The 23,691-nt window shown below is 40.9% G+C and overlaps 1 protein-coding gene across 1 annotated transcript in view; it reads left to right on the plus strand.

Annotated features, from left to right (window-relative positions):
- The window catches only part of LOC103186406 (dystrophin-like), a 775,626-nt gene that overhangs the window by 203,059 nt on the left and 548,876 nt on the right, over positions 1 to 23,691 (plus strand). The window contains 4 exon segments of the mRNA XM_042334068.1: positions 9,826 to 10,014; positions 10,250 to 10,431; positions 19,758 to 19,908; positions 21,482 to 21,601. Of these exon segments, the coding sequence (XP_042190002.1) occupies positions 9,826 to 10,014; positions 10,250 to 10,431; positions 19,758 to 19,908; positions 21,482 to 21,601 (642 nt within the window).

Consider the following 23,691-nt stretch of genomic DNA (forward strand, 5'->3'; position numbering starts at 1 on the left):
AGGGGTGGGGATCAAGGGGGCGGCAGTAGTCATAGAATCATAGAATTATACAGCACAGAAGGAGGCCATTTGGCCCATTGTGTGTGTGCCAGCTCTTTTAAAAGAGCTATTCAAATCAATCCCACTTAACCGTGCTCTCCCCATAGCCCTGCAAACTTGTCCTCCCCAAGTAAATAGGATATATTCACAAATGGCAGATAGTCACATCATATCTGCTGTGTGCAATTGGCTGCTGCATTTTGCCCACAAATGTACAATCAATTCACTTTACAGTATATTCTGTGAAGCGCTTTGAGACGTCTAGAAGACGTGAAAAGCGTTATATCAAATACAAGGATTATTATCATACAGATATATCGATAATATACATGTGTGTATAATATATATAAAATATTGCATATAAACATAAGATCAAGAAGTCATCACTTGGATCACAGGCACAAGGCTTAGCACTCTAAAACAGAGCACTGCAGCTCCAGGACTCCTTGCCAGTATGCCAGGCACACCTAGGTGACATTGATACCAATCTTCATTCCAGCTGGAATCACTCGAAACCTGGAGAGCAATGAAAAACTTCAGCTGATGAGTACCTCACTGTACAAGAGCCTAGGAGGTACCCACGCAGTGGGTTAACACTTGTTAACACTTGACACAGTGCCACAGAGAGAGGGAAGGTGACCGTAGATCTGGTCAGAGGAAGGGTCTCCAGGTGTGATCTGAATACAGTATAGGTACACACATAATAACAGTGTAAAGGTAGCATTAACCTGATGAGTATCCTAGTTGGTCCTGCTAACCAGCTGTCACGAGCTACGAGATGAGGCCTAATAGATGCATCTTCATAAACATTGCATTGAGAAATCCACCTCTGGCATATCTAGTTATGTTTGGAATGATAGATAATGGTAACATGATAATAATCCTTCATTTGATTTAACGCCTTATGTTGAAATGTTTTAAAAGCATTTCACAGAGATTTCTGTAAATGCTCGGACCCCGACACCTGACTGTTCAACGCTTTGGGACGTCCTCCTGACGTGAAAGATGCTCTATAAATGTAATTTTGTTGTTGTTGTTGTACACGTCAATGTCCAACAAACAGCCCAAAAATGAATGACCAACTTAACTGAAGCAGTGTTGGCAGAGACCCTGGGGGAAACTTCCTTTTAGAGTAGAGTCGTAGAAACATCCTCCTGAACATAGGTAAGGGACCTTGGTTTAACATCTTATCTGAACGGTGTCACATCTAATAATGCAACACTCCCCAACAGTGTCAGCCTATGCCAAGGGCTCCAAATCTTTGATGTAGAATTTGAACCCTATGGTGAGGGAAGATGGAATTCTCTTCTCAATTGTCACCAATATTTGCTGCAGAAATGAAATCATTTTTTTCTTCTAATTCTCCTCCATCCCTGGTCAGACAAATGAACACAGAATCAAGAAATTAGCTCCCTCATTTTCTCCATTTTTCTAATAATCTATCTTTTACTATTTTCTAAAATTAATTCATCAATTCTGCTCAGTCAGGAACATACTATCAGTGCTCCCTACTTTGCTTGCATAAAAACTACACAATAACTACACTTTACAGTAAATAAATACTGGGAAGCACTAAGAGATGTCCTCCCAAAGTGGAAGGCACAATCAAATGTAAGGATTATTTGCTTGTTTGCCCAGTGATGATTAGGCCATTGCGAGAAAGTACAGTAGACCATTGTGCTACTATGGAAGTGTGCAGTCGGAATTACCAACTGGGAATATGTAGTTCATGATTTTTAGAGCTGTAAAGGTTAATACCACAATCCTAAGTTTGTTTCAGCAGGCTGATTTTAACATTACCACCAACAGGAGCTGGATATTCCCCAGAGTCCCTGAGAGGTAAGAAAGGTTTGACTGATTTACAGCGCAGCCCTGTCCTGGCCTCAAACCCTCTTCCAGGCATCTTGTGCCTGTCATTAATTACTCACTGAGGAACGAAACAAAAAAAACTTCCTTAAATTGCCTTTTCAACTCTATATCTTTTCAAGTCCTCTGGATCTCTTATTCTACTGTTTTGGTGCATCCTAAAGACGGTTCTGGATTCCAATCCCATTTAAGATGTTACATACCTCCAATAAGGCCGCCTTTGAGTATTCTCCTTTCAAGACTGAACTAAGCTCATAGCTCATTCCTCACTAGGGATCATATTCACTCTTCCCTTCTGCTCTATCACTAAGACTTGGGCAGCCCTCTTAAGTCGCAACAACCAGAACTGGTATGCAGAACCCCATACACTATATAACTTGAGTATATTAGGGAATCTGAACTCAACTGATCTAGCAATATAACCCAGCAACCTATTTGACTTGTTTATTGCTACGGCACACTATTTTGAAATAGTGTGTGATGAGTCAGCTACCACCATTAGGTCTCTTTCAGTTTCCCCCTTGGCAAGTTCTATCCCATCCACAGAGCACATATGTTTATTATTCTTCCTTTCTACATCTAGTACCTTGCATTTATTTGTCTAAAATAGATTGTTTTTCCATCTTACAAGTAGCAGATGTCATTGACTCCCAACATGCGAATTGTTTTACAAATAAAACGCCAATGTCTGTCTCTCTGTCTGTTTGTCCATCTGTTTGTGTGAGCTTCAAGAAGGATCTCAATAACCGATTGACATAGAGATATGATTTATACCTCATCGGTAAACTCTTGAAACTGGGAGTGACATGGGCATATTTGTTCCTGTGTATCTCCTATCGTTCAGGAGTTATGACCTAAAATATATTTCAGTTTTGTGTTTTTCGCTGCAAATATACCTGATGGCTGCAAAGTCAAAGTGGCGCTGTGGCATCATGCGTTACACCTGGTGGCCAAGGCGGCTGGCTGTGGTGCTGTGACATTGTTCATCTCAGAGCACGCATGTAGCTAAGCGGCGGCAGAAACAAAATAAAGAACACAGATGAAGCTAGACCACGGCAACAACAAAATAACATTTTTAAAGTGCCTTTCATGCCAGGAGGACGTCCCAGTGATTATAAATTATACATTTATATTTATCTTTAGAAAGATGCCTAAGCAAAAAGTAAGCCTTTTAAGAATAAGTAAATGTGTCTGTCCATGTGTCAATCTACATTACATATTGGATCCTTGGTTGCAAGTGTAGCTGCAACGGGTACAGCTAGTTTTTGTTGTTGTTTTGATAGTTTTCTGGAATGTGCCTCCACACCAGGTGCTGACAGCATCACCATCCATGGTTGCATACTCCACCTTACTAAGCCAGCCCGGAACTTTGACATCTTTTTTTGACCCTCAACTGTCCTTTCTACCCCACATCTGTGCCATGACCTGCTTTGCCTTCCCCCACTTCTGCAAAATCGCCCGGTTCTGCCACTATCTCACTCCGCAGGCCACCGAAACCCTCATACATGCATTCATAATACCCAGACTTGACTATGCAAATTCCCTTGTCAGCTTCCCCGACTCCTCCCTCCATAGACTGCAGATCATCCAGAACTCTGCAGCCCTCCACTGGCTTCCCATCACCCAGAGAATACAGTTCAAGATTCTGGTCCTCACCTTCAAAGCCCTCCATGACCTTGCTCCCCCATACCTCTGCAACCTCCTAATTCCCTACCAACTTGCCTGCTCCCTCTGCTCAGCGGGCTCTGGCCTGCTTCACATCCCCTGCCTCGCCCGCCCCATCATTGGTGAGCGGCCTTCAGCCACTCTGCCTCCAACTTCTGGAACTCCATCCCGCAGTCCCTCCAGCTCGTCCCCTTCCCTGGCCTCCTTCAAGGCCCATTTCAAGACGCTTCTCTTCGACTGTGCTAGATCACCATCCTTTGCCCCCTGCCCTCCACCCTCCCCAACCCTCAGCTCAGGTCCGAAACACTGATTGTCCAGCGCCTTGTGACTTCCTCCTGATGTGAAAGGCGCTATGCAAATGGAATGTTGTTGTTGTTGTAATAGGTGAAAAGCACGACAACTTGTGTCATGTTAGGACATTGGTAATATTATCTATGGAGTGTTTCACAGTTCAATTTGTGAAACAATTCAATCTCTTTGAATTTTTAGACCTCAAATGTTTTCCAAATTGCTTGGAAATGGGGAGAGTCAACAACAACAACAACTTGGGTTTATATAGCGCCCTCCACGCCAGATGGCGTCTCAGGGCACTTCACAATAACGGATCCCAGGGCCGAGCGAGGAGGAGGAAGGTGACCAAAGGCGAGGTCGAAAAGAAAGGTCTTCAGCCGAGACCTGAAAATAGAAAGAGAGGGGACGAGGCGAAGGGAGTGAGGAAGGGAATTCCAGAGCCTCGGAATGTAGTGGCTGAAGGCACAGCCGCCGATGGTGGAGCGGAGGATTTGGGGGACAAGGAGGAGGCCAGACTCGGTGGAGTGAAGGCAACGGGCACTGTTGTGAGGAGAGAGGAGGTCAGAGAGGTAGGGGGGTGCAGAGGAGTGGAGGGATTTGAAGACAAGGGTGAGGATCTTGAAGTCGATCCTCTCTGGGACAGACAGACAGTGCAGTCTGGCAAGGACTGGGGTAATCGGGGTGTGGGTAAGAATGCAGGCGGCAGAGTACTGGTGACCTGGATTTTATGAATGGTAATGGAGGGGAGACCGACGAGGAGGGCATTTGAATAGTCCAGCCGAGAGGTGACAAAAGCATGGATCAGGGTTTTGGCGGCTTTTGTGGTGAGATATTGGCGGAGACAGGCGATGCATTGGAGGTGGAAGAAAGCGCTGCTGGTGAGGGATCGGAGGAAGGATAATTGGGGGGGTCAGGGATAAATTTCACGGTGCAAACATTTACTGAGAGTGATTTGCTTAAATAAGTTAGGTACAGAACAGTTTGTGCATCAACTGTTATGGGATATTATTTGAAGGGCTGTTCCTTTGCCTGTAGCTTTCCACTCGTATGGGGATGGGCAGAGCTGCTGAGCTGACAAATGTGACTTAAACAGTTGAACCACTTTAACTATGACTTGAACAACATTATTCGATTTGTTAAAGGAAACATCTAAAGCCACTAGTTTCTTGTGTTGGTGACTTATTGTTGGTGGTCAAATGACTTGTTACTCAGACTTTGCAAATCAACCTTTGCTGTGGGCAGAATTACAAATGTGTGGAAGCCTAAGCTGTTCCAGGATCATTCATTCATGTTTGCTGGTACTGCCTGCAAACCAAGCAGTTACCCTCTGTCACTCCTTGCATTTTTCATATACGTTTGTGTAGACAACCCATCTGTGTATTGCACAGGGAAAGGTGTTGGTGGGGTGGGTGGGGTAAATAGTCATGAGTCAGTAGCTTGATATGCTACAGTAGGGGCATGTAATAGCTCACACAAGACACTACCACAAAAACTGACCACACATTGAAGTTTAGCTAAGGAGTTCAGCTGGTGTGTCTTTTTCCTTGAGATGAAAATTTCACCTGTACCCAGTGCTCTACCTGAGTTGAATTCTGCCTGATGTTGTCCTATGGGCATGCTGTGAACCAACCATTTCTGCTGTTGGCTCGTGATGCTGCATTGTTAATGCATTGCTCTTGTAGTACCGTTTGCTGGCAATCTTTTGAGCAAGAATTGAGTTCTCTGATAATACTATGCCAAACAGATGTACATTTCCAACACTAAAAAATAGGTTTTGAGTTAAGATTCAATCCTTAATAGATCCAAGGCCAAGGGATCCAGTATGCTTGCGCATAGTTCTTGGATTGTAGGCAAAAACTGTGTCATCTTGACAACTGGCACTTTGTGAGAACCATCAAACAGATATGTTCAGCATCAGTTCTCCATTTCCTGATAATTCATAAAGGGAAATTTGATGCTTATCTTCAATTTGTTTTAGAAATTTGCGGGATGTGAAAGGGATTTCTGATTATAACAAAGAATCCAAGCACTGGTGCATTTTACTGATGTGTGACTAATAGAATTGCTACTTGTGTTGAGCTTTTTGCTTCTGTTGCTCAGACAGCATTCACGTGAGAGTGAATCTGATCAGTCTTAGTAAGGAACAAAGATGTATATCTTCCCTGGACTGATAGAGACAGATCCACATCTCCTACCAGTTAGTTCATGGTCCACTTGGACAATTTATCCTATTCACATATGTCCTATGTTCAGTAAGAGAGATATACCACCAAACTATGCATGAATCTTCCTACCTAACCCTGGATAAAATTACTCAAGGGATGTTTGATTCACTTCATCCTTCATCCCTAGCTGCCACTTTAGAGTTTCAAAGAATATAATTCAAATAGTTCATATTTTAGGAACAGAAGGAGCATGGGAGAAAATATCTCTTGAGGAAAGAATTAGGTTTATAATGAAACATTAAATTTTGTTATTCCTCCTTATATTAAAAAAAAACTCTGCATGGATTAGTTCTGCATTGTTGCATCCCAAACAGAGGAATAGGAGAGAAAGTTCTGCACTCTTTGCATACTCTCCATATACAATAAAAATAGAAGTTGCTGGGAATACTCAGCAGGTCAGGCAGTATCTATGGAGAGAGGTAAGTGGGTTACGTTTCAGGTCAATGACCTTTCGTCAGAACTGACGAGTTGACGATTGACTAAACCTTCACAATGTTTTATTTGCTTCAGAAGATAAACATTTATATATTTTTGTGGTGTTAGGAAATATTAACATTGAGGTGTTGAAATGAATTTTATGCAACATGCCCCTTTAAAGTGGTACATTAATTACTGATAGTATTTACAGTTCTGTTGCAGTGTCTGCACAGAATACAGTTTAGAGTTTATTGGTCTGTACTTTGGGTTATTAATCTTTACACGTGTAATCATGTAACTAAGCAAGTAAATATGAATTTTCTGTTGAAGAAACTGAACGCAAAGCCTTGTAATAGTGACAATCTAATTTGTTTGAAGGTAGATACTCCTTTGTTGAACTGCACATTTAACAATTAGCATGTATATGTTTTGAAAGATTCCTGTATGTAGTGTTTTACAAGTACAGGTTGAACAAAAAGCATATACTGAGAACTTGAATGAAGTCAAAATGTTGAACTTCAAAATGTAGTGTCTCCTAAATTGAAATGGAATCACATATTGTCTGTGTGAGCATATTGTGTCAATGCTGGTGCTTAAATATTGAATATGGCTCAAAATATAATTAGGCTAAAAATGGTAAACTATTTGAATCTAAGTGTTTTGCTCTGAGTGAAGTCTCTGGAGTACTTCAGCAGATGAAGTGAATGTTTACACAAATGACAACTGTAGGTTCTTTGTTTGGGTTGCCAGTTTGTGTCAAGTCTATAACCGATAGGGACATTGAAGAGATGCAAAGATGGGATTGTGGCTTTTGTTCTGCTGTTTGCTTTGATGATGATGGAAACTCATTCAAAACTGTGATAACAATGCTTAGGAATATAACGAGGCCCACCCCACCTTTTTGTTAGTTCATGTTGCCTCTTTATCTGGCAACAGAAAGATGCCTGAAGGAAAACATTTCTCGAGGAAATAATTAGGTTTGAAATGGAATGTTCATGTTTTTGATATGTCCTTTAAAAAAGGTTTAAATAAGTTTCAAGAATGAGTGAACTGTTCATTGATTACCTTGTAAAGCATTCAGTATGCAGGAGGTAATAAATTTATGCTACAAGGTGCTTGCCAAGATATATATATAGAGAGAGAGAATACGTCTCTCTACAAATAATATATATAAAATATACATATACCAATATATATTACCAATATAACTTTGCTTGGTTTTATTATTGAATTTTGTGCTCATCAAGACAGACTGGTATGCGTTACAATCTTGTCTTTCTCAGCTATATTTATAGCGATTTGCTTGCTGACCTAGTCTGCTAGTCCTATATCATTAACACTGATCACAGCTGTGCTAAAATCCCCTTGTGAATTTGACCACAGTTTGGATTAAGAACCTGTCTCTTTCAGAAGGCAGAATATCTATTGCTAGTCTTTGTAGCATTGCAGGAATAGGCAGATAAATGGTGGTGTGAAACTGCTCTTAGGTTGCAGATAGACGTATATATGGCAAAACAAACATACAACAATATACTTATTGTACTTCATTTCAAACTGTACTAATCCTGATTTCTAAGACCCACATGGATAGATTAACAGTTCCCTCCTTCTGGGCTGCTTACAGAGGTACCAGCACCAGCCTCTCACTTAGAGTAATGGTTATTTTTTACACTCAATAGATTTCCTGGGATAGCAATGCAACCCAAGCAAGAATGTCAAATCAGTGATCAAATTATTGTCAGCATTTAAATATTCGAGTTCTTCTCAGTGATGGGAAGTTTCACATAAAAAAATTCATTTCTTAAATACAGTTTTAATTTTGAAGCCAATTTTCTGTAGTTTCCTTTAAGAATAACAGAGAACCAGCTTCAAAGTTAAGATCAAATTCAGCAATTACCAAATTCTGGATGCTTTGCAACAGCAACAACAACATGTATTTATATAGTGCCCTTCAGGCGGGGCAGCTTTTTGGAGCACTTAGCAAGGCTGTGTTAATGGAGTAAATATTGACCCAAGTGGAATTTTACCCCAATATTTTTTAGAATTGTAATAGTTATGCTTTTTAAATAAATAAATCTGTTAAGAAATGCAGCAAACTAGTCCTTAATGTACCTGAGCTGTTGCTGCATAACAGCATTCTGTGCTGTGCTAGTGTGACATTTTCGATTTCCTGCACCAGCCATCTTTAAAGGTTTTCTAAAAGTTAATTTATGCCAACATGCAGTGGTATGCTGTGGCATATACCTCCTAAGAACTAGATTTACAGTACTCTAAACCTATTTCACAAAGGTCCTTTGCAGCCAATGAAGAGAAGTGGCCTCCTTAATCATCTCAATATAGGATGTATTTGAGTTGAGGTCCCAAAGGTGAAAAGGCAGGGTACTTAATCCAAAGCATCATCCAGTCTCTTCCTCTTAGATTTTATTATGAGAATAATTTAAATCTGTTGCAGATGTAATAAGTTAAATAATGTTGTAATGGTGTTACAGACAGTTTTAAGGAAAATATTTTAAAAGTTAAATCGTTATCTTGATGGCAAGTTGTGCTTTTATGGATAGTAAGTACTATGATGATACTGTAAGATTTTAACCTCTTCTACCCCCCTCCTGTGTGAATGCTGATCTACCTGATATTCTGCAATGGCCACATTTAATGGTCACTGCAGCATCTATCTTAGCCATACATATTATGCCCTGTTCTGCTTTTGTAACAACTGCAATTGTTCACACAATGCATGGCTGGATCCCTGTCCCACTGAGCATATGACACCAACCATCTGAACTGTCAAAGGCCCTGAAAAACACAAGCAAATACTGTTGCCCCATAAGATCAGCATGACCCATGTAGTTGAACCTTATGAAGCAACCTCCTCTTTGCCTGATTCACTGTCTCCTGCCATCATTGGAGAGTGGGATAGAGATTTCAGCAGCCTGGTGCTAGCTTTATATCTGTCAGGTCACGAATCATGGTCCAGCTGCCAGTGACACCATTGCCAGTCTCTCCACTCCTAGTTGCTGGCAACAGAAGTCCCCACCCCCCATCTGAGCTATCTTAAATGATTGAGACTTTTTTTAACGTCTAAGATAATTAAAGATTTGTGTGGCGCCAGTCATGTGTTAAGTCCAATTGTGCTCCTTAATGTACATTAGTTTAGTACATTACTTGTGTATGATTGGCTCATGAATTTTGGAACCAGTTCTTCAGAGTTGGTAACAAAGTGAAGTGGGGTCATAGTTGATTTGTAATCTACAGTGTCATTGCATTGATTATTCAGTTAATGTAGTGGAACAATTTGAGCACTCTTTAATTTCACATTGAGTAGCTTTCAGAAGTCTCAGAGGATAAGCCAGCTGGAAGCTCACTGATGGAAACAGAAGTGGACCTGGACAGCTACCAGATTGAACTGGAGGAGGTGTTGACCTGGCTGCTTTCAGCTGAAGATTCACTACAGGCTCAGGATGAGGTTTCAGATGATGTGGAGGAAGTCAAGGAGCAATTTCATATCCATGAAGTAAGTGCATGACCTGAAAGAATAAAACACATCTATTAATTTTAATTATTTAAAAATGAAATCTAAGTGTACTACCATCACCCACAACCTTTTTTTGTTAACCTTCTATCCAAGGGAGGTAAATTCTTGAGCTTAATACACTAATGATGAATTTCATATTTTCTGACCGAGTTCAGTGTGGTATTTGCTGTATCTTGACATCTCGTGCATTATATGTCTAATTTGCTTTTGGCAGGGCTTTATGATGGAGCTAACAGCACATCAAGGCAGCGTGGGTAACATTTTGCAGGCTGGAAACCAACTCATTGTAGATGGAAAACTAGATGAAGATGAAGAAAATGAAATTCAGGAGCAGATGAACTTGCTCAACTCCCGATGGGAAAATCTCAGGGTAGCCAGCATGGAGAGACAAAGCAAGTAAGTAAAAGGAATTATCTATCCTGGAAAGGGTTCCAAGCTTGCTCATTATATAAAACATTGCTTGTTTATTTGGCCTGCTGCCTTATATCAACCTGGCTACAAAATACTTAACAGATATGTCAACATGAATGCCAAAATGTAGATTATCAAAACAAATACCTGACGTCATTGGTCCCTACGTGGTTTATACAACACAGAGCATGTTGTTTGAGCAATGACTTGGTGAGCTGGAGGACTCTTCAGCCACGAAAAGAGATATCTCGGGGTGGGGGGGGGGGGCTGGTGTTCTTGGGGTATATAAGAGTTTTGCATGAGATTCCAGGATGTAATTATTTATCCATAGGACTTTAACAACTGGAATGGATTACCACTCATTTAAAATAAAGCTGGATGTGTTGATGGAAGGACGGTAGGGTGGGTATTCTGTTAGGTTCAGGTCAAATAGATTCAGTGGCTTTCTTCATCAAAGCCTCACTGTGATCTTATGATCACCTGAATCAATTTGGAGACAGTGGAAGGTGTAGAGTAGGAGTGTGATGTAAGCCACAATGCTGATAATTGAATATATTTCCTCCATCATCATTTACAGCCTCATTCACTTGCTTGTCACTTTCCACTTGCTCTTTCTTAGCTGTCATTCAAAACTTCCATGTCAGACTCTTTCCAGCTTTCTTATGCACAGGGAATGAAGTGTGCCACTTGTCATTCTCATCTTGACTGTTGATCTGCTTTTTATAAACCAGTTGATAACAAAGACACAAAACAAATCTTGTGAGTTTAAACGAATTGTGCTTAGCTTTTCATTTTAGGTTGCCCAAACTTCACTCCTGTATAGAACAGCAGGTTACACGTTACAATTATCCTGCTATAAACCTGTTGCTGTATTTTTGTCTTGATTTTCATTGTATATTTCCTGTGTACAGTTGAAAGTGAACAAACCCAGAACATTTACAGAAACCATGAAACATTATCCATACTTTCATTCCTGTGTTTGTAATGCACTCTTCATGTATTTACTCATGTTTCTCCCTGTACATTTTAGGAAGGTAGTATATCAAAAGTGTCAGATCTGTCAGATTGTGAATACTTGCCCGTTTCTGTAGACAGCCAATAAATCCCATAAATATGAGAAACCCAATATTGATGGAAATACTAAAAATCTGCTAACTGCAGTTTTGAGGGGTTCATGCTTGTCAATGCTAAAGGATTTTATTTTCAGTTCCAGATCGTTTTGTACAGCTTAATATAAAATATCAATGTTAGGCATCCCTGGATACATCTAATCAATGGCAGCTAGATGTTCAATTGTTAATTATTTTGCAATTCCTGAACTTCTTTATCTTTTGGCAGTTCATCATCAATACTTTTTTAATATCGTGCAGAGACTATCTGTCCAACACCTTTCATAAAGTGATTTGTGCAACAATGAAGCATCAGTAGTTTCTGGACTGATATGAACGTCCCAGATATTTATTTCATTGTGATTATTGGCTTGAAACACTATTGTGGGACTCAACTCGTTTAGCTGCTTCATGTCACCGTATTGACCATTTTGGCATCTGTTCTGTTCATTTCCTTCATGTGGCAAATCTTCCTTGTCCTTTTTTGGCAGGATTTGACATTCTTGAATTTTGTCTGTATTCCTCATTAAGACTTTGATTTGTGCACTGTAAATATTTTGTCAGCCTGTCTTAAATCAGTGCTTTGCTTCATTCTGCTTGTTCTACACCTTCTGAAAGAGCCATTGACTGACACATTCGTTTGTTATACCACTTTCCCTGTGCAAAGCTATCATCAAGGTAAATATTCAAATTCTTTAGACGTTATTATATCAAAACTTTGAGGAAATAACCTGAATCATGGTTGTTTCAGGTTATTTCAACAGGCGCAAAATGTATAAAATCAGCCTGGGCCTCAAATACAACTCCCACTGCTTAATGAATACTGAGGAGCGTGAAAATCAAGGCGCAGGGACTTATTCAAAATATTTATCTAAATTTGATTTAGGTTTTCCATTTGAAGAAAGTTAGATTAATCCAAATGCTAAATAAATGGCTTCCATGGAATGTGTAGAATGTCAAATTAATGATTTGATCAAGAGTAATTTTAAAGCAAGTTATGTCAAAGGATATTTTATTTTTTGCATGAATGCTGGTTGCTTGAGTTGAGTGTTTTGGGTGGTAATTTCTCAGTGCCAGCAAAAAATTGTTTAAGTGGTAGGGGAGGTGTTCTGGAAAGATTAAATCAGATCAAATAATCTTGTGAACTTCATCCCATGTTTTTTTAGGACCAGTATATGTCAGTCCCTGATACTGTAGTTTGCTGTAGACTTTCCCACTTGTGCATAGCTGTAATTTAAATTCAGTCTCGAGTTAGATGGTCTATATTTTTGACCTTCTAAAATCTGACATCCAGATAAATCAGAACATTCATCTGTAACTAAAGCTTCAGTTTCCACAAAGCCATGATAAACGTCCTTCATCATTACTGGGACAGAACTTGTGTTAATGGTATCATGACCTGGAAGTATTCCACCACTAATTCTGACAAGCTAATCCTGAGAAATGTAATGCAGTTCCATAAATCTGACTTCTCCTAACAGATTGTACACTTTACTCTTGTAATTCTGAAATAGGTGTCATCAGTATTAATCTTGACTTCCTGAGCAGCTGCTGCAGGGAACATTTATCGGTCTGAAGTATTAAATTAATTATTTTATATTAATTGAACAATGTGTAATATTGTTTGAGGGTGTCAGTCAGTCCTGATATGTTTTAAGCTGGCTGAAATACAAGGACTGTTCTTGATACTCAGGTGAAAGCAGCAGCCAAGTTGCATATAGCAATGTGCTACAAACAGCCATAAGGTAAATAATCAATTTTTATCTGGGGGATTGTTGGCCAGAAAATGAGGAGGAACTCACTTCTGTTTCTAATGCTTATGAGATCTTTAACGTCGACTTGAACTCAGATGGGATCTCAGTTTAATGTCTCATCTGAAAGTCATTTGATAACATTTGATAACACAGCACTTCCCAGCACTACACTTAGACTATGAGCTCAAAAGTCCTGACTTGTTTTTTTGGGGGTCAGCCAGGTGTTTGACACATGTGGAAGCCAGTTACCATGCTGAAGAGTATCCAAATCAAATTGAGAATTCAATGCATCCCACTTTCACATGGAAATTCCAGAAATATTTATTGGAATGGAATGCGCACTCTCTCCCAAAAGGAGTGCATCCTGCTTATCTAATTCCAGAAAATATTAGGCCCAGCTTGCCACTAAGAGCACTGCTTGGAAAGATTTCCCACTGCTTGTACAGCTCAGACCATCCTCGCCATTAAGGCTTTGCTTGCAGGTTAGCGGGAGGTGAGTGGGAAGAGGCTCTTCTCCCAGTGCCTGCCCTTCCAAGTTCTGCCAGTGAGCCAGCCTGGCTGTGCTGTGACCTTGTAATTGGGACTTGAATCCATAACCTTCTGAGCCAGAGATGAGAGTAGCCCTACTGAGAATTGATACCTTTTTTCCCACCCCATTATAAACAGCCGTCCCTGGACCCCATCTCTGCTCTCAAACTACTGCCCCATCTCCAACCTTCCTTTCCTCTCCAAGGTCCTGGAATGAGTTTTTGCTTCCCAGCTTCGCTCCTTCCTCTCCCGCCACTCCCTTCACGAACCCCTCCAATTGGGCTTCTGTGCCATCCAGAGCACAGAAACAGCCCTGGTCAAAGTGACAAATTGACATACTGACCATCCGCGACCAGGGCTTCTTCTGCCTCCTTGTCCTCCTTGACCTCTCTGCTGCCTTCGACACCGTCGACCACTCTATTCTCATCCACCGCCTCTCCTCTCACCTCAACCTTCACAGCTCTGTCCTTGACTGGTTCAGATCGTACCTTTCACAACGCCTGTGAAGCAGGCTGGAACCCGCTGAGCGAAGGGAGCGAGCACGGTCCTCACCTCACCTGGTCCTCGCCTTCAAAGCCCTCCATGGTCTTGCTCTCACATCTCCACTTCATCTCCACAAACAGTTTCTCCTCTAGACCCCGCACTGTCTCATGTGGCATTCCTCAGGGCTCTGTCCTTGGTCTCCTCCTCTTCAATATCTATGTGCTCCCTCTTGGTGACATCATCGGCAGTCATGGGGTCAACTTCCACATGTATGCAGATGACACCCAACTGTACTTCTCTGTCTCCACCCTTGACTCCAGGACCACTGTTGTCCTATCAGACATCAAGTCCTGGATGAGAGCTAATTTTCTTCAGTTGAACGTCAACAAGATTGAGGCTCTCCTGATTGGCTCCCGTCAGCGCCTCCACACCTCAGGTGGTGACAGCATCACCGTTTATGGTTGCACATTCCTAAGCCAGTCCGGAAACTTGGCGTCTTGTTTGACCCTCAACTATCCTTTCTACCCCACATCTATGCCATGGCCCACTCTTCTCAACATCGGCAAACTCCGCCACTGTCTCACTTCGCAGGCCGCCGAAACCCTCATAGTCGCTTTCATTACATCGAGGCTTGACTATGCAAACTCCTTGCTTGTCGGCCTCCCCAACTCCTCCCTCCATAGGTTGCAGATTATCCAGAACTCTGCAGCCTGTGTCCTCTCCTGCACCAGGCTCCGCGACCCTAACACACCCATCCTCGCCCGACTTCACTGGCTTCCTATCAGACAAAGGATACAGTTCAAGATCCCGGTCCTCACCTTCAGAGCCCTCCAGGGTCTTGCTCCCTCCTACCTCTGCGATCTTCCAACCATCCTGCTCGCTCCCTCCGCTCAGCGGATTCCGGCCTACTTCTTCTCCGCCTCGCTTGCCCCACTGTTGGCGGGTGGGCGTTCTGCCACTCTGCTACCACCTTCTGGCTCTCCATCCTGCAGTCCCTCCAACTCACCCACTCCCTTGCCTCTTTCTAGACCCATCTCAAGACCCTCCTCTTCAACCGTGCTTTCGATCTCCCTGCTTTCCTCCCTGCCCTCCACCTTCCCCAATCCCAACCCCCAGCTTGGGTCCGAAACTCTGTCTGTCCAGCGCCTTGGGACATTCTCCCGATGTGAAAGTGCTTTACAAATGTAATTTTGTTGTTTTTTGAGAAGGTTACGATTAGAATTTTTGTAGTAATCATAAGGAGGGTTCCTCTCACTGAATGTGGGTTGGTGAAACTTTACAGAACGAATCTGATTCTGCAGTCAGTGGGCACCAAGCCAGGCTGGGACTTAAAAGATCTTGATAAACTGAACAGGCGCATGATTGAGCTGTGTAGTGCCATTATTCCATCTTTGTTAAAATTAGACTCTTTTCTTAAAAAAAATTGGAGTTTAAAGTACTAAAGTGTCAACAAAAACAGAAGCTGCTGGGAACACTCAGCAGACCAGGCAGCATCGTGGCTCACTTGGTAACATTCTTGCCTCTGGGTCACAAGGTTGTGGGTTCAACATCTGGCCTTCTGTTTCTTATGTTGACTAACTCTCCAGCACAGCAGCTTTAGATATCAAACAGATGTTCTGCCTGCCTATTCTTCAGATGGCTGTTAAAGATCTCACGGCACTTGTGAAAAAGAGAAGGGAGTTTCTGCTAGTGTCCGAGCCAACAGTTGTTTATCTCATAGCTAGTTGTAGGATTTTACTGTGTGCAAAATGACTGCTGTACATAGGAAACCTTTGCTCACAAAATCCATGCATTCACCCCACTTTGCAGTACTTTACTTTGAAGCGCTTTGAGCCCACTCAACGATGTAAAGTGCTGTATCAAATCCAGTAACAGTAATTAGTGAGAAGTGCTTTAATTTTTGACGTTGTAATATTAATCCTTGCATTTGATATAGCGCTTTTCACGTCGGGAGGACATCCCAAAGCGCTTCACAGAACACACTGTAAAGTGAATTGACTGTATGTTGGGCGAACGCGGCAGCCAATTGCGCACAGCAATGTCCCACAAACAGTCGTAGATTGAAAATGACCAATTTATTATTGTTTTTGGTTTTGGAGGGATTATTATTAGGCGTGTGGAGTAAGGAAACTTGCCCAAGGTTTCGCCCTGCCTGGAATTGAACTCAGGTCTCTCGCTTGCAAAGCGAGTGCTCTAACCACTGAGCTACAGGACTGCATATATATAGACGTATTTGACTACTTACCTCTCCGACCCCATATTAGCCTGTCCGTTCCCTCCACTCGGCGGACACCGGTCTGCTTCAGGTCTCCCACACTTCCCGCCCCACCATTGGCGATCGGGCATTCAGCATCTCTGCCCCCACACTCTGGAACTCTACCCGTAATCCCTCCACCTCACCCCCTCTCTCGCCTCCTTCAAGTCCTCTCTGAAAACTTACCTCTTCGACCATGCTTTCAGCCACCCTCCCACCCCCATTGCCCTCCTCCCCTTCTGACCCCAACTCCCAATTCGCGTAAAAAATCCTTGATTGTCCAGCGCCTTGCTGCTACATTTGGGCACTAATTTCGCCAAAAAAATAGACAGTGAATCCACTTTACAATATATTCTGTGAAATGCTTTGAGACGTTTGATGACGTGACAACGCACTGTGTCAAATACAAAGATTATTATTATCAATTATTGCGATATAAAATGCAAGCTTTTACTGAATTTTATTATTTTATTGAATTTCTAAGTATTTTTGTCATCTGAATAGTACACCAAAAGGTGTAATATTTAACCCTCACCAGACATTAATAGCAATGATTTTATTGATCGTGGAGCATGCCAGTAGCCACGGGAGTTTCTGCTCTATTTCATTCTGATTAATGAAACCTTCTCATTGAAATTTGTTTGGAAAAAGTTCACAAAATGGTTGTGGCTCTGCAACCAGAATGGGTACCAGTCTTTGCTGGACTCTAATTATAACATTGATCAAAGCAACACAAATGAAGGTTTCACTTTAGTCTTAATTACATGTTGGCAGAAAAGTTCTGTCAGTTCTCACGAGGGATCTTGTGGTTTGTTTGAAAATATCTAATGAATAAAACCCAGAACATGAACGATGGACCACTTGGCTGGTCATCGCACTTAATGCATTGGTATCCAAATATGCTTTTTCAGTAGTTGTGTTTTTCAACCTATACGTTTGGGGGTTGTGCAGAGATACAGTACTCCTCCATAGGGAGGGAAAGATCATAAGGTGAAACTATTCTTTCCTAGCAAATCACCATGAGCAAATAAATAATTGATTTGTGTTGAGTACTGATCCATATTTAAGAACATCACAGATATGATGTTGTCCAGCACTGGAAATGATATAGAGCACTCGCCTTGCAAGCGAGAGACCTGGCTTCTATTCCCGGCAGGGTGAAACCTTGGGCAAATTTCCTTCCTCCACACACCTGATAATAATTCCTCAAGAAAAAAGGACCAATAACAAAATTGTCACTTCAGTCTACGACTGTTTGTGGGACACTGCTGTGCGCAATTGGCTGCCACGTTTTGCCCACAAATATACAGTCAACTCACTTTATAGTATATTCTGTGAAGCACTTTGAGACGTCTAGAAGAAGTGAAAAGCGCTATATCAAATGCAAGGATTATTATTATTATGATAGATTTGTATTGAAGTGTACTTGGCATCTTGTGGATGCAGTGGGAAAAATGCATTGTGGAGCTAGTCTCTGGTAAACTACCTCTCTTCTTCCCTCCATTTACTGCTTTTGAAAAATAAATCAGGTCCTGCTTCACTGGTGATCCTCGGTGTTATGACATAAACAAAACAAAAAAAATGCAGAGCCATCATGGCTTTTTTTAAAGCTGTGATAATATGTCCCACGTACGCTACCACACATACACAATCTAAGAATGAAGGAGATTGAGGCACAGGCACAAATTTGATTTCCTTTTTTGAAAAAAAGGTCAATTGTTCACTCAGAGTCCTTTATAGAAAAAAAACAAAGTAACATGATTTGAAATATCAGGGGCTCGAATGATAGTTTTGCTCCAGCCTATCTTTATCACTTCTCGTACAGTAATCTGATTTGACAGCGAGAGGACCTTGAAGTGCAATATGTGAGTGTGAATTTGTCAAATGCTGTCTGACCTCTGTATTAGAGATAATATCAGATTGTGCTGCAACTGCTACTAACTGGTCTTCACTGAGAATCTGGATGACAGCTACCTTCCCTTTGCTAAGCTAAGAGAAGTGACACCATTTCTCAAACATTTTTCCTTATTATTTTTGATCAAGTAGAATTGGAAGGTGGCAACTCTGCCCTGTTACTCATCCACAGCATAAATTATACAGAGGTGATCCACAGAATGCTAAAGATGTATCCCTTGTCTTTGCATTGTGTCTCTTCAGTGTGTAATGATAATTGTGTGAAATCAAACACAAATGGAATCTTCTGTTGCAGGAAAAAGGTGGTGAATTAACTATTTTTTATTCTCTAACCTACCAATGGGGGACCAGCACAAAACACAAATCTGTTTGATCTTATTGATGGATATCTGATTGATGAAAAGCCAGTTGGGGCTTTGGGACTCTGCTTTTCTGTTTAAAATTAGGTCGTGGCAGTATTTCTTCTGCTAGAAGTTAGGATTGCAACCTCAGGTCTGACTTAAAACTACAAGACCTACAAGGTTTGACAAAGCAGAGCTGAAGTCCTATTTCTAAAATAGTTAACCTGGATGCCAGCTTTATTTTTGTTAACATGAACATGCTGCATAACAAATAGTGTGATGTCAAGACTTATGAGCGAAGTTGATGAGATTCTCTTGGTATTCTGTATGATTTATCTGAGATTCAAGTTGCTGGCAGTTAAAGCCCACTTGAGAGGAAGCCACTTCTGAAGACTTGTACCATTAGCTATAAATCAATTGAACAAACCATGTAGGTATAGAGAGAGAGCTTCAGATAGAATTAAGCAAATATGCCATGGGACCAATGAGTTGTTGCTTTAGATGGTTGGGGGGAAATGAGGGGTGGAGAAAAGAATGTTTTCTGTGGACAGGTGAGGGTAAAATAGCAGAAAATTGGCATTGATTCTGGAATGCTGGTTTGATTATCTCAGGGGTTCACTGAGCATCTATAAAGTACTTCTTCCAGGAGTTAAAATGGAGAATAATAATCTTATATTTGATATAGTGCCTTTCCCATTGGGAGAATATCTTAAAGCGCTTCACAGGGATTTGTGTAAGGCGTTGTGACTGTGTGTTTTGTAGTTAAATGGTGGAGTCAAGTTGACCACAACAATGACCTACAAACAGCAATGAGGGTAAAATCAGTATTAGGTTGGGCTTTACTTGGCTGTGGAAGTTTGCTATGCCTGTTCCGCTGTTCTGTGCTTTCTTCTAATCTAGTAGCAAATATTTGTCACCTTGTTTCCAGGTTACATGAAGTGCTAATGGACCTTCAACAGCAACAGCTGAAGCATTTAGCTGAGTGGTTAACAAGAACGGAGGTCAGAATTCACCAAATGGAGGCACAGCCCCTCGGACCAGACCTGGAGGCATTAAAACAACAAGTGGAGGAGCATAAAGTGAGTCTGCAGCTTAATAATAATAACCCTTACATTTGGTATAGTGCCTTTCACATTAACATTGTGTACCAAAACGGTTTACAAGATGCACTGTAATTTGCAGTGACTTTGTATTTTCTATGCAATTTTCCTGAGGAAGTGGAGTTTGCAGCTTACAAAATAACATTTTCGATAGCCGAAGTTTATCTGATGATGAAATATCCTCTATTAAATCACAGGCCACTGTGAAGCAGGAAATAGTATTGTGAATCTTCAGGTGATTTTTGAATAATTGCTTTAATTTTTTGTTTTTTGAAACCAAAATCGGAGACATTTTATTTCTAAATGCCTGAACTGTTAACAACCTACAATGTATAACACCAATTGTGTACTCTGGGTAACCTTTGTGAAACAGTTGGTATTTTCATAGTATTAGCAGTAATACAAGATGATGTTACTGTAGAATTTTGCATGAGACCTGAGGCATGTTTCTACGTTATCCACCAGGATGAATAGTGAACATTTAGTGACCTAAAAAGGGTTTTTGTAACACTAAGACTGATCTAATTGATCATCACAATCTGCCGTATGACTTTTTTTATGCAGCAGTGACCTAGTTTATGCAGTTTGCTAAATATTATCTTTATCTGAGCGCCTTTCCAGGCAGAAGGAATAAATATATTTTTCCTGTGGGTATTTAAGTAAAATTACTTGAAACATCTCGTTCCATTTTAATTCCTGGTGGATTTGCCATGAAAATAAAAGTCTTTAAATTATTAATTCGCCCGGTTCAGTTGTTAGTAATTTTGCCTCTGAGTCGGTAGGTTGTGGATTCAAGCCCCATGTGAGCTTGCAGTCTAGGCTGACACACAGATACAGCAGCACTGAGGGAGTGCTGCAGTGTCAGACTGGCGAGGCTGCTCTACATGTGTGTTAATCCGATTCCTGTTCAGGTGGTGACATTACAGACCCCCGTGGAGTTATTAAAAAAAAGTTTTTCCCCAGTCAACATTGTCCCCGATAAAATTGGCTGTTCATTTCAGGACTGGTTGTAGGACATTGTTCTGCTCAAATTGGTTGCTGCATTCGCCTACAAAATACGCAGTCACTGTACTTTACACAAACTTTGTAAAGCTCTTTGAGATGTTGTCAATGTTATAGGCGCTATGTCAGATACAAGGGTTATTTTAATTAACATCCACTCAGAGAGCAAACAGGGGAGAATGAAATCAGATAAGAGTAACAATGGCTCAGTACCTTCTGCATCGAACTTGGGAGGATATTTTTAGACGTTTTATCCATCTCAAAATGTGAAGGGCTTAGTGGACGCAGTGCAATTCAAATCCAAGGCTTTCTGCTGCCAAATCTGATGTTCAGCCTTGGGATGATAAAATAAACTGGGTTTATGTTGGGGACAGATTTTTGGGCTAGAATCAAGTAATTGCATCTAACACATATCCCACAATCGGGTAAAAATGTCTCGCCCTCATAACCACCCAAGCATAGAGAAACTAAAACAAAAATAGTGTCCTTGCTATAACAGTTTGGATAAAAGTTTCAGTGAAATGAACACATTCCTTTTATTCCTCTTTAGGTTCTTCAGGAAGACCTGGAACAGGAGCAGGTCCGGGTCAACTCTCTGACTCATATGGTGGTCGTGGTGGATGAGAGCAATGGAGAGAGTGCTACAGTTGCTCTGGAGGAAGAGCTTCAGGTAAGAATTGTAGATGATTGGTTCAGAGACAGAGTTGGTCACTGCAAGGCTTCAAGAATGGCATATCAAAACTCAAATGTTTTTTCTCTGCTTATCGGACTTTACACATATAGGAAAATCCTAAAAGTTTCTTCCGGTGTCCTGACCAACAATCCTCCAGATAAAATTAGTCATTCACTTCATGGTTGTTTGTGGGATATTGCTGTGGGGAAATTGGGTGCCATGTTCACCTACAAAAGATACAGTCACTATAGTAAATTCTGTGAAGCGCTTTGAGATGTCCTCCTGATGTGAAAGTGCTTAATCAAAATATTGTTAGTGGCCAACAATAAAAGTAATTATGGTTTTGCACCTCTATAGAGAATGGGATTATAATAGCTGTTGAATGGGAAAACTGCAGCACAAATGGTGTGAACATTGGGATAAAGGACTGGGACACAATGTATGTCTGTACTGCACTGTAGGGACACTGTTCTGAGGCGATCTCAGAAAAGAGCTGTGAGTTGGTGAGATAGGCTTCTCTGAAGTAGATGCACTTTATATCCCAAGGTGTTTTTCTCAGCTTTTTCTTGTTAAAGTATTTTTTTTCAATCCTATTGTCGCCAACCTTAGATCCAGCAACTGAGGAAGGATAAACAGTCAGGAAGGTTGGCCCATGAGCATTAAAAATCATCCAATTATAGAAATTATACAGCGTCAAATGTCTTCATGTCAAGTGATGTTAGAAATTTAGGATTTAGAAAATTCTAGGTTTAAATCCCAGTGGGGTAATTTAGCCTTACACTGCTGAAGTTCATGAAATGGGCAATGTGCCTTAAAACTATACATTGTGTGAGCTAGGGGAAAGATCTAGCTAAGTGTGTGTGTGGTAGTTTGCGGGGGGGGGGGTGGCGTTTTTTTTGGCATATTGGCTCTGTGGAGATATGCTTGGTGAAAGCAAGGCAATGATGTTAATCATCTTGTCTGGCTTAAAAATGACATGCATGGTCTCAACGCAAAGCCCGAAACAATAGCTCGACAAATATTTGAAACTTCCCAATGCTTTAGAATGATAAACTGTATAGTTACCAAATCCCATTATCCCCTCCCACACATATTAAGTCAAGTGTTACACATGTTCTGCACTGAGGCCAAGGGAACAGCACTTGGTTGGCTTGATTATAAACAGCTTAAATGAACCAAGCACAGTTGGATTAGTTTGGACTTGAGGCCAGGATTTGTATTTGCTCCTACCATCCTTGCCACCATCAGTTCCCATATAAGTGATTTTGTAGGTAATTGATTCTTTTTGAAAAACAAAAGTGAATATGTTATATACAGCTGCCTTGTTGCATTATTTGGGTCTAGTGACGTTGAAATGTCTAATTACTGCATAAGAGGAGGTCAGTTGGCCTATTGAGTTTTTGGTGGCATTTCCTTCTCCATTGAAACTAAATTAACTGCACAAATCCTAATTCCCTGCTCATTCCCATATCCTTTCACATGTATATACAAAATAATAAAATGAACCAGTAGCTTGTGTTTTCCCTATTCAGATGGTTCATGTCAACACAGCATTATCATCACAAGGAGCACTGATCAGCAGCCAAGCATATTTTAAGACAGGATCTCTACATTTGGAGACTGTTGAGTGAAGTCTTGTTTATTGTTTTACCTCAAGTGAAAATATTTTCGTGTCTTAGTGAAATTATTTTCTCATCTAAACCCATGTTTTATAGGGGAAGTCAGTGAATGTTACTGGCCTAAGTCCCAACTTCAGAAATTAAGCAAATATTATGCTGATAAAACTCCTGAGGTGAAATATTTGCACGAGGCTATAAATATAAGAGATTAATTGGCTTAGCAAGGGGCCCTAATTCACATTGGGATTCTCATCTCATGCTTATCATTCCTAATGGCCAAGAATAAAAATGTTACACCTAAAATAGACTTCAAAATGGGTAAGGTTGAACTACCTATTCCTGGACACAGTGCATGGTTGAGCAGTCTTTACATTGGATTATAACTGTATATTTTAATCAGCTCTCGTTCCACTGTAGATATTACTCAGTGATGTGTGATTGACAAGACTTATTAAACATTTACCATAA

The sequence above is a fragment of the Callorhinchus milii genome, unplaced genomic scaffold, assembly GCF_018977255.1.
Source record: "Callorhinchus milii isolate IMCB2004 unplaced genomic scaffold, IMCB_Cmil_1.0 Scaffold4, whole genome shotgun sequence".
Taxonomy (NCBI): Eukaryota; Metazoa; Chordata; class Chondrichthyes; order Chimaeriformes; family Callorhinchidae; genus Callorhinchus; species Callorhinchus milii.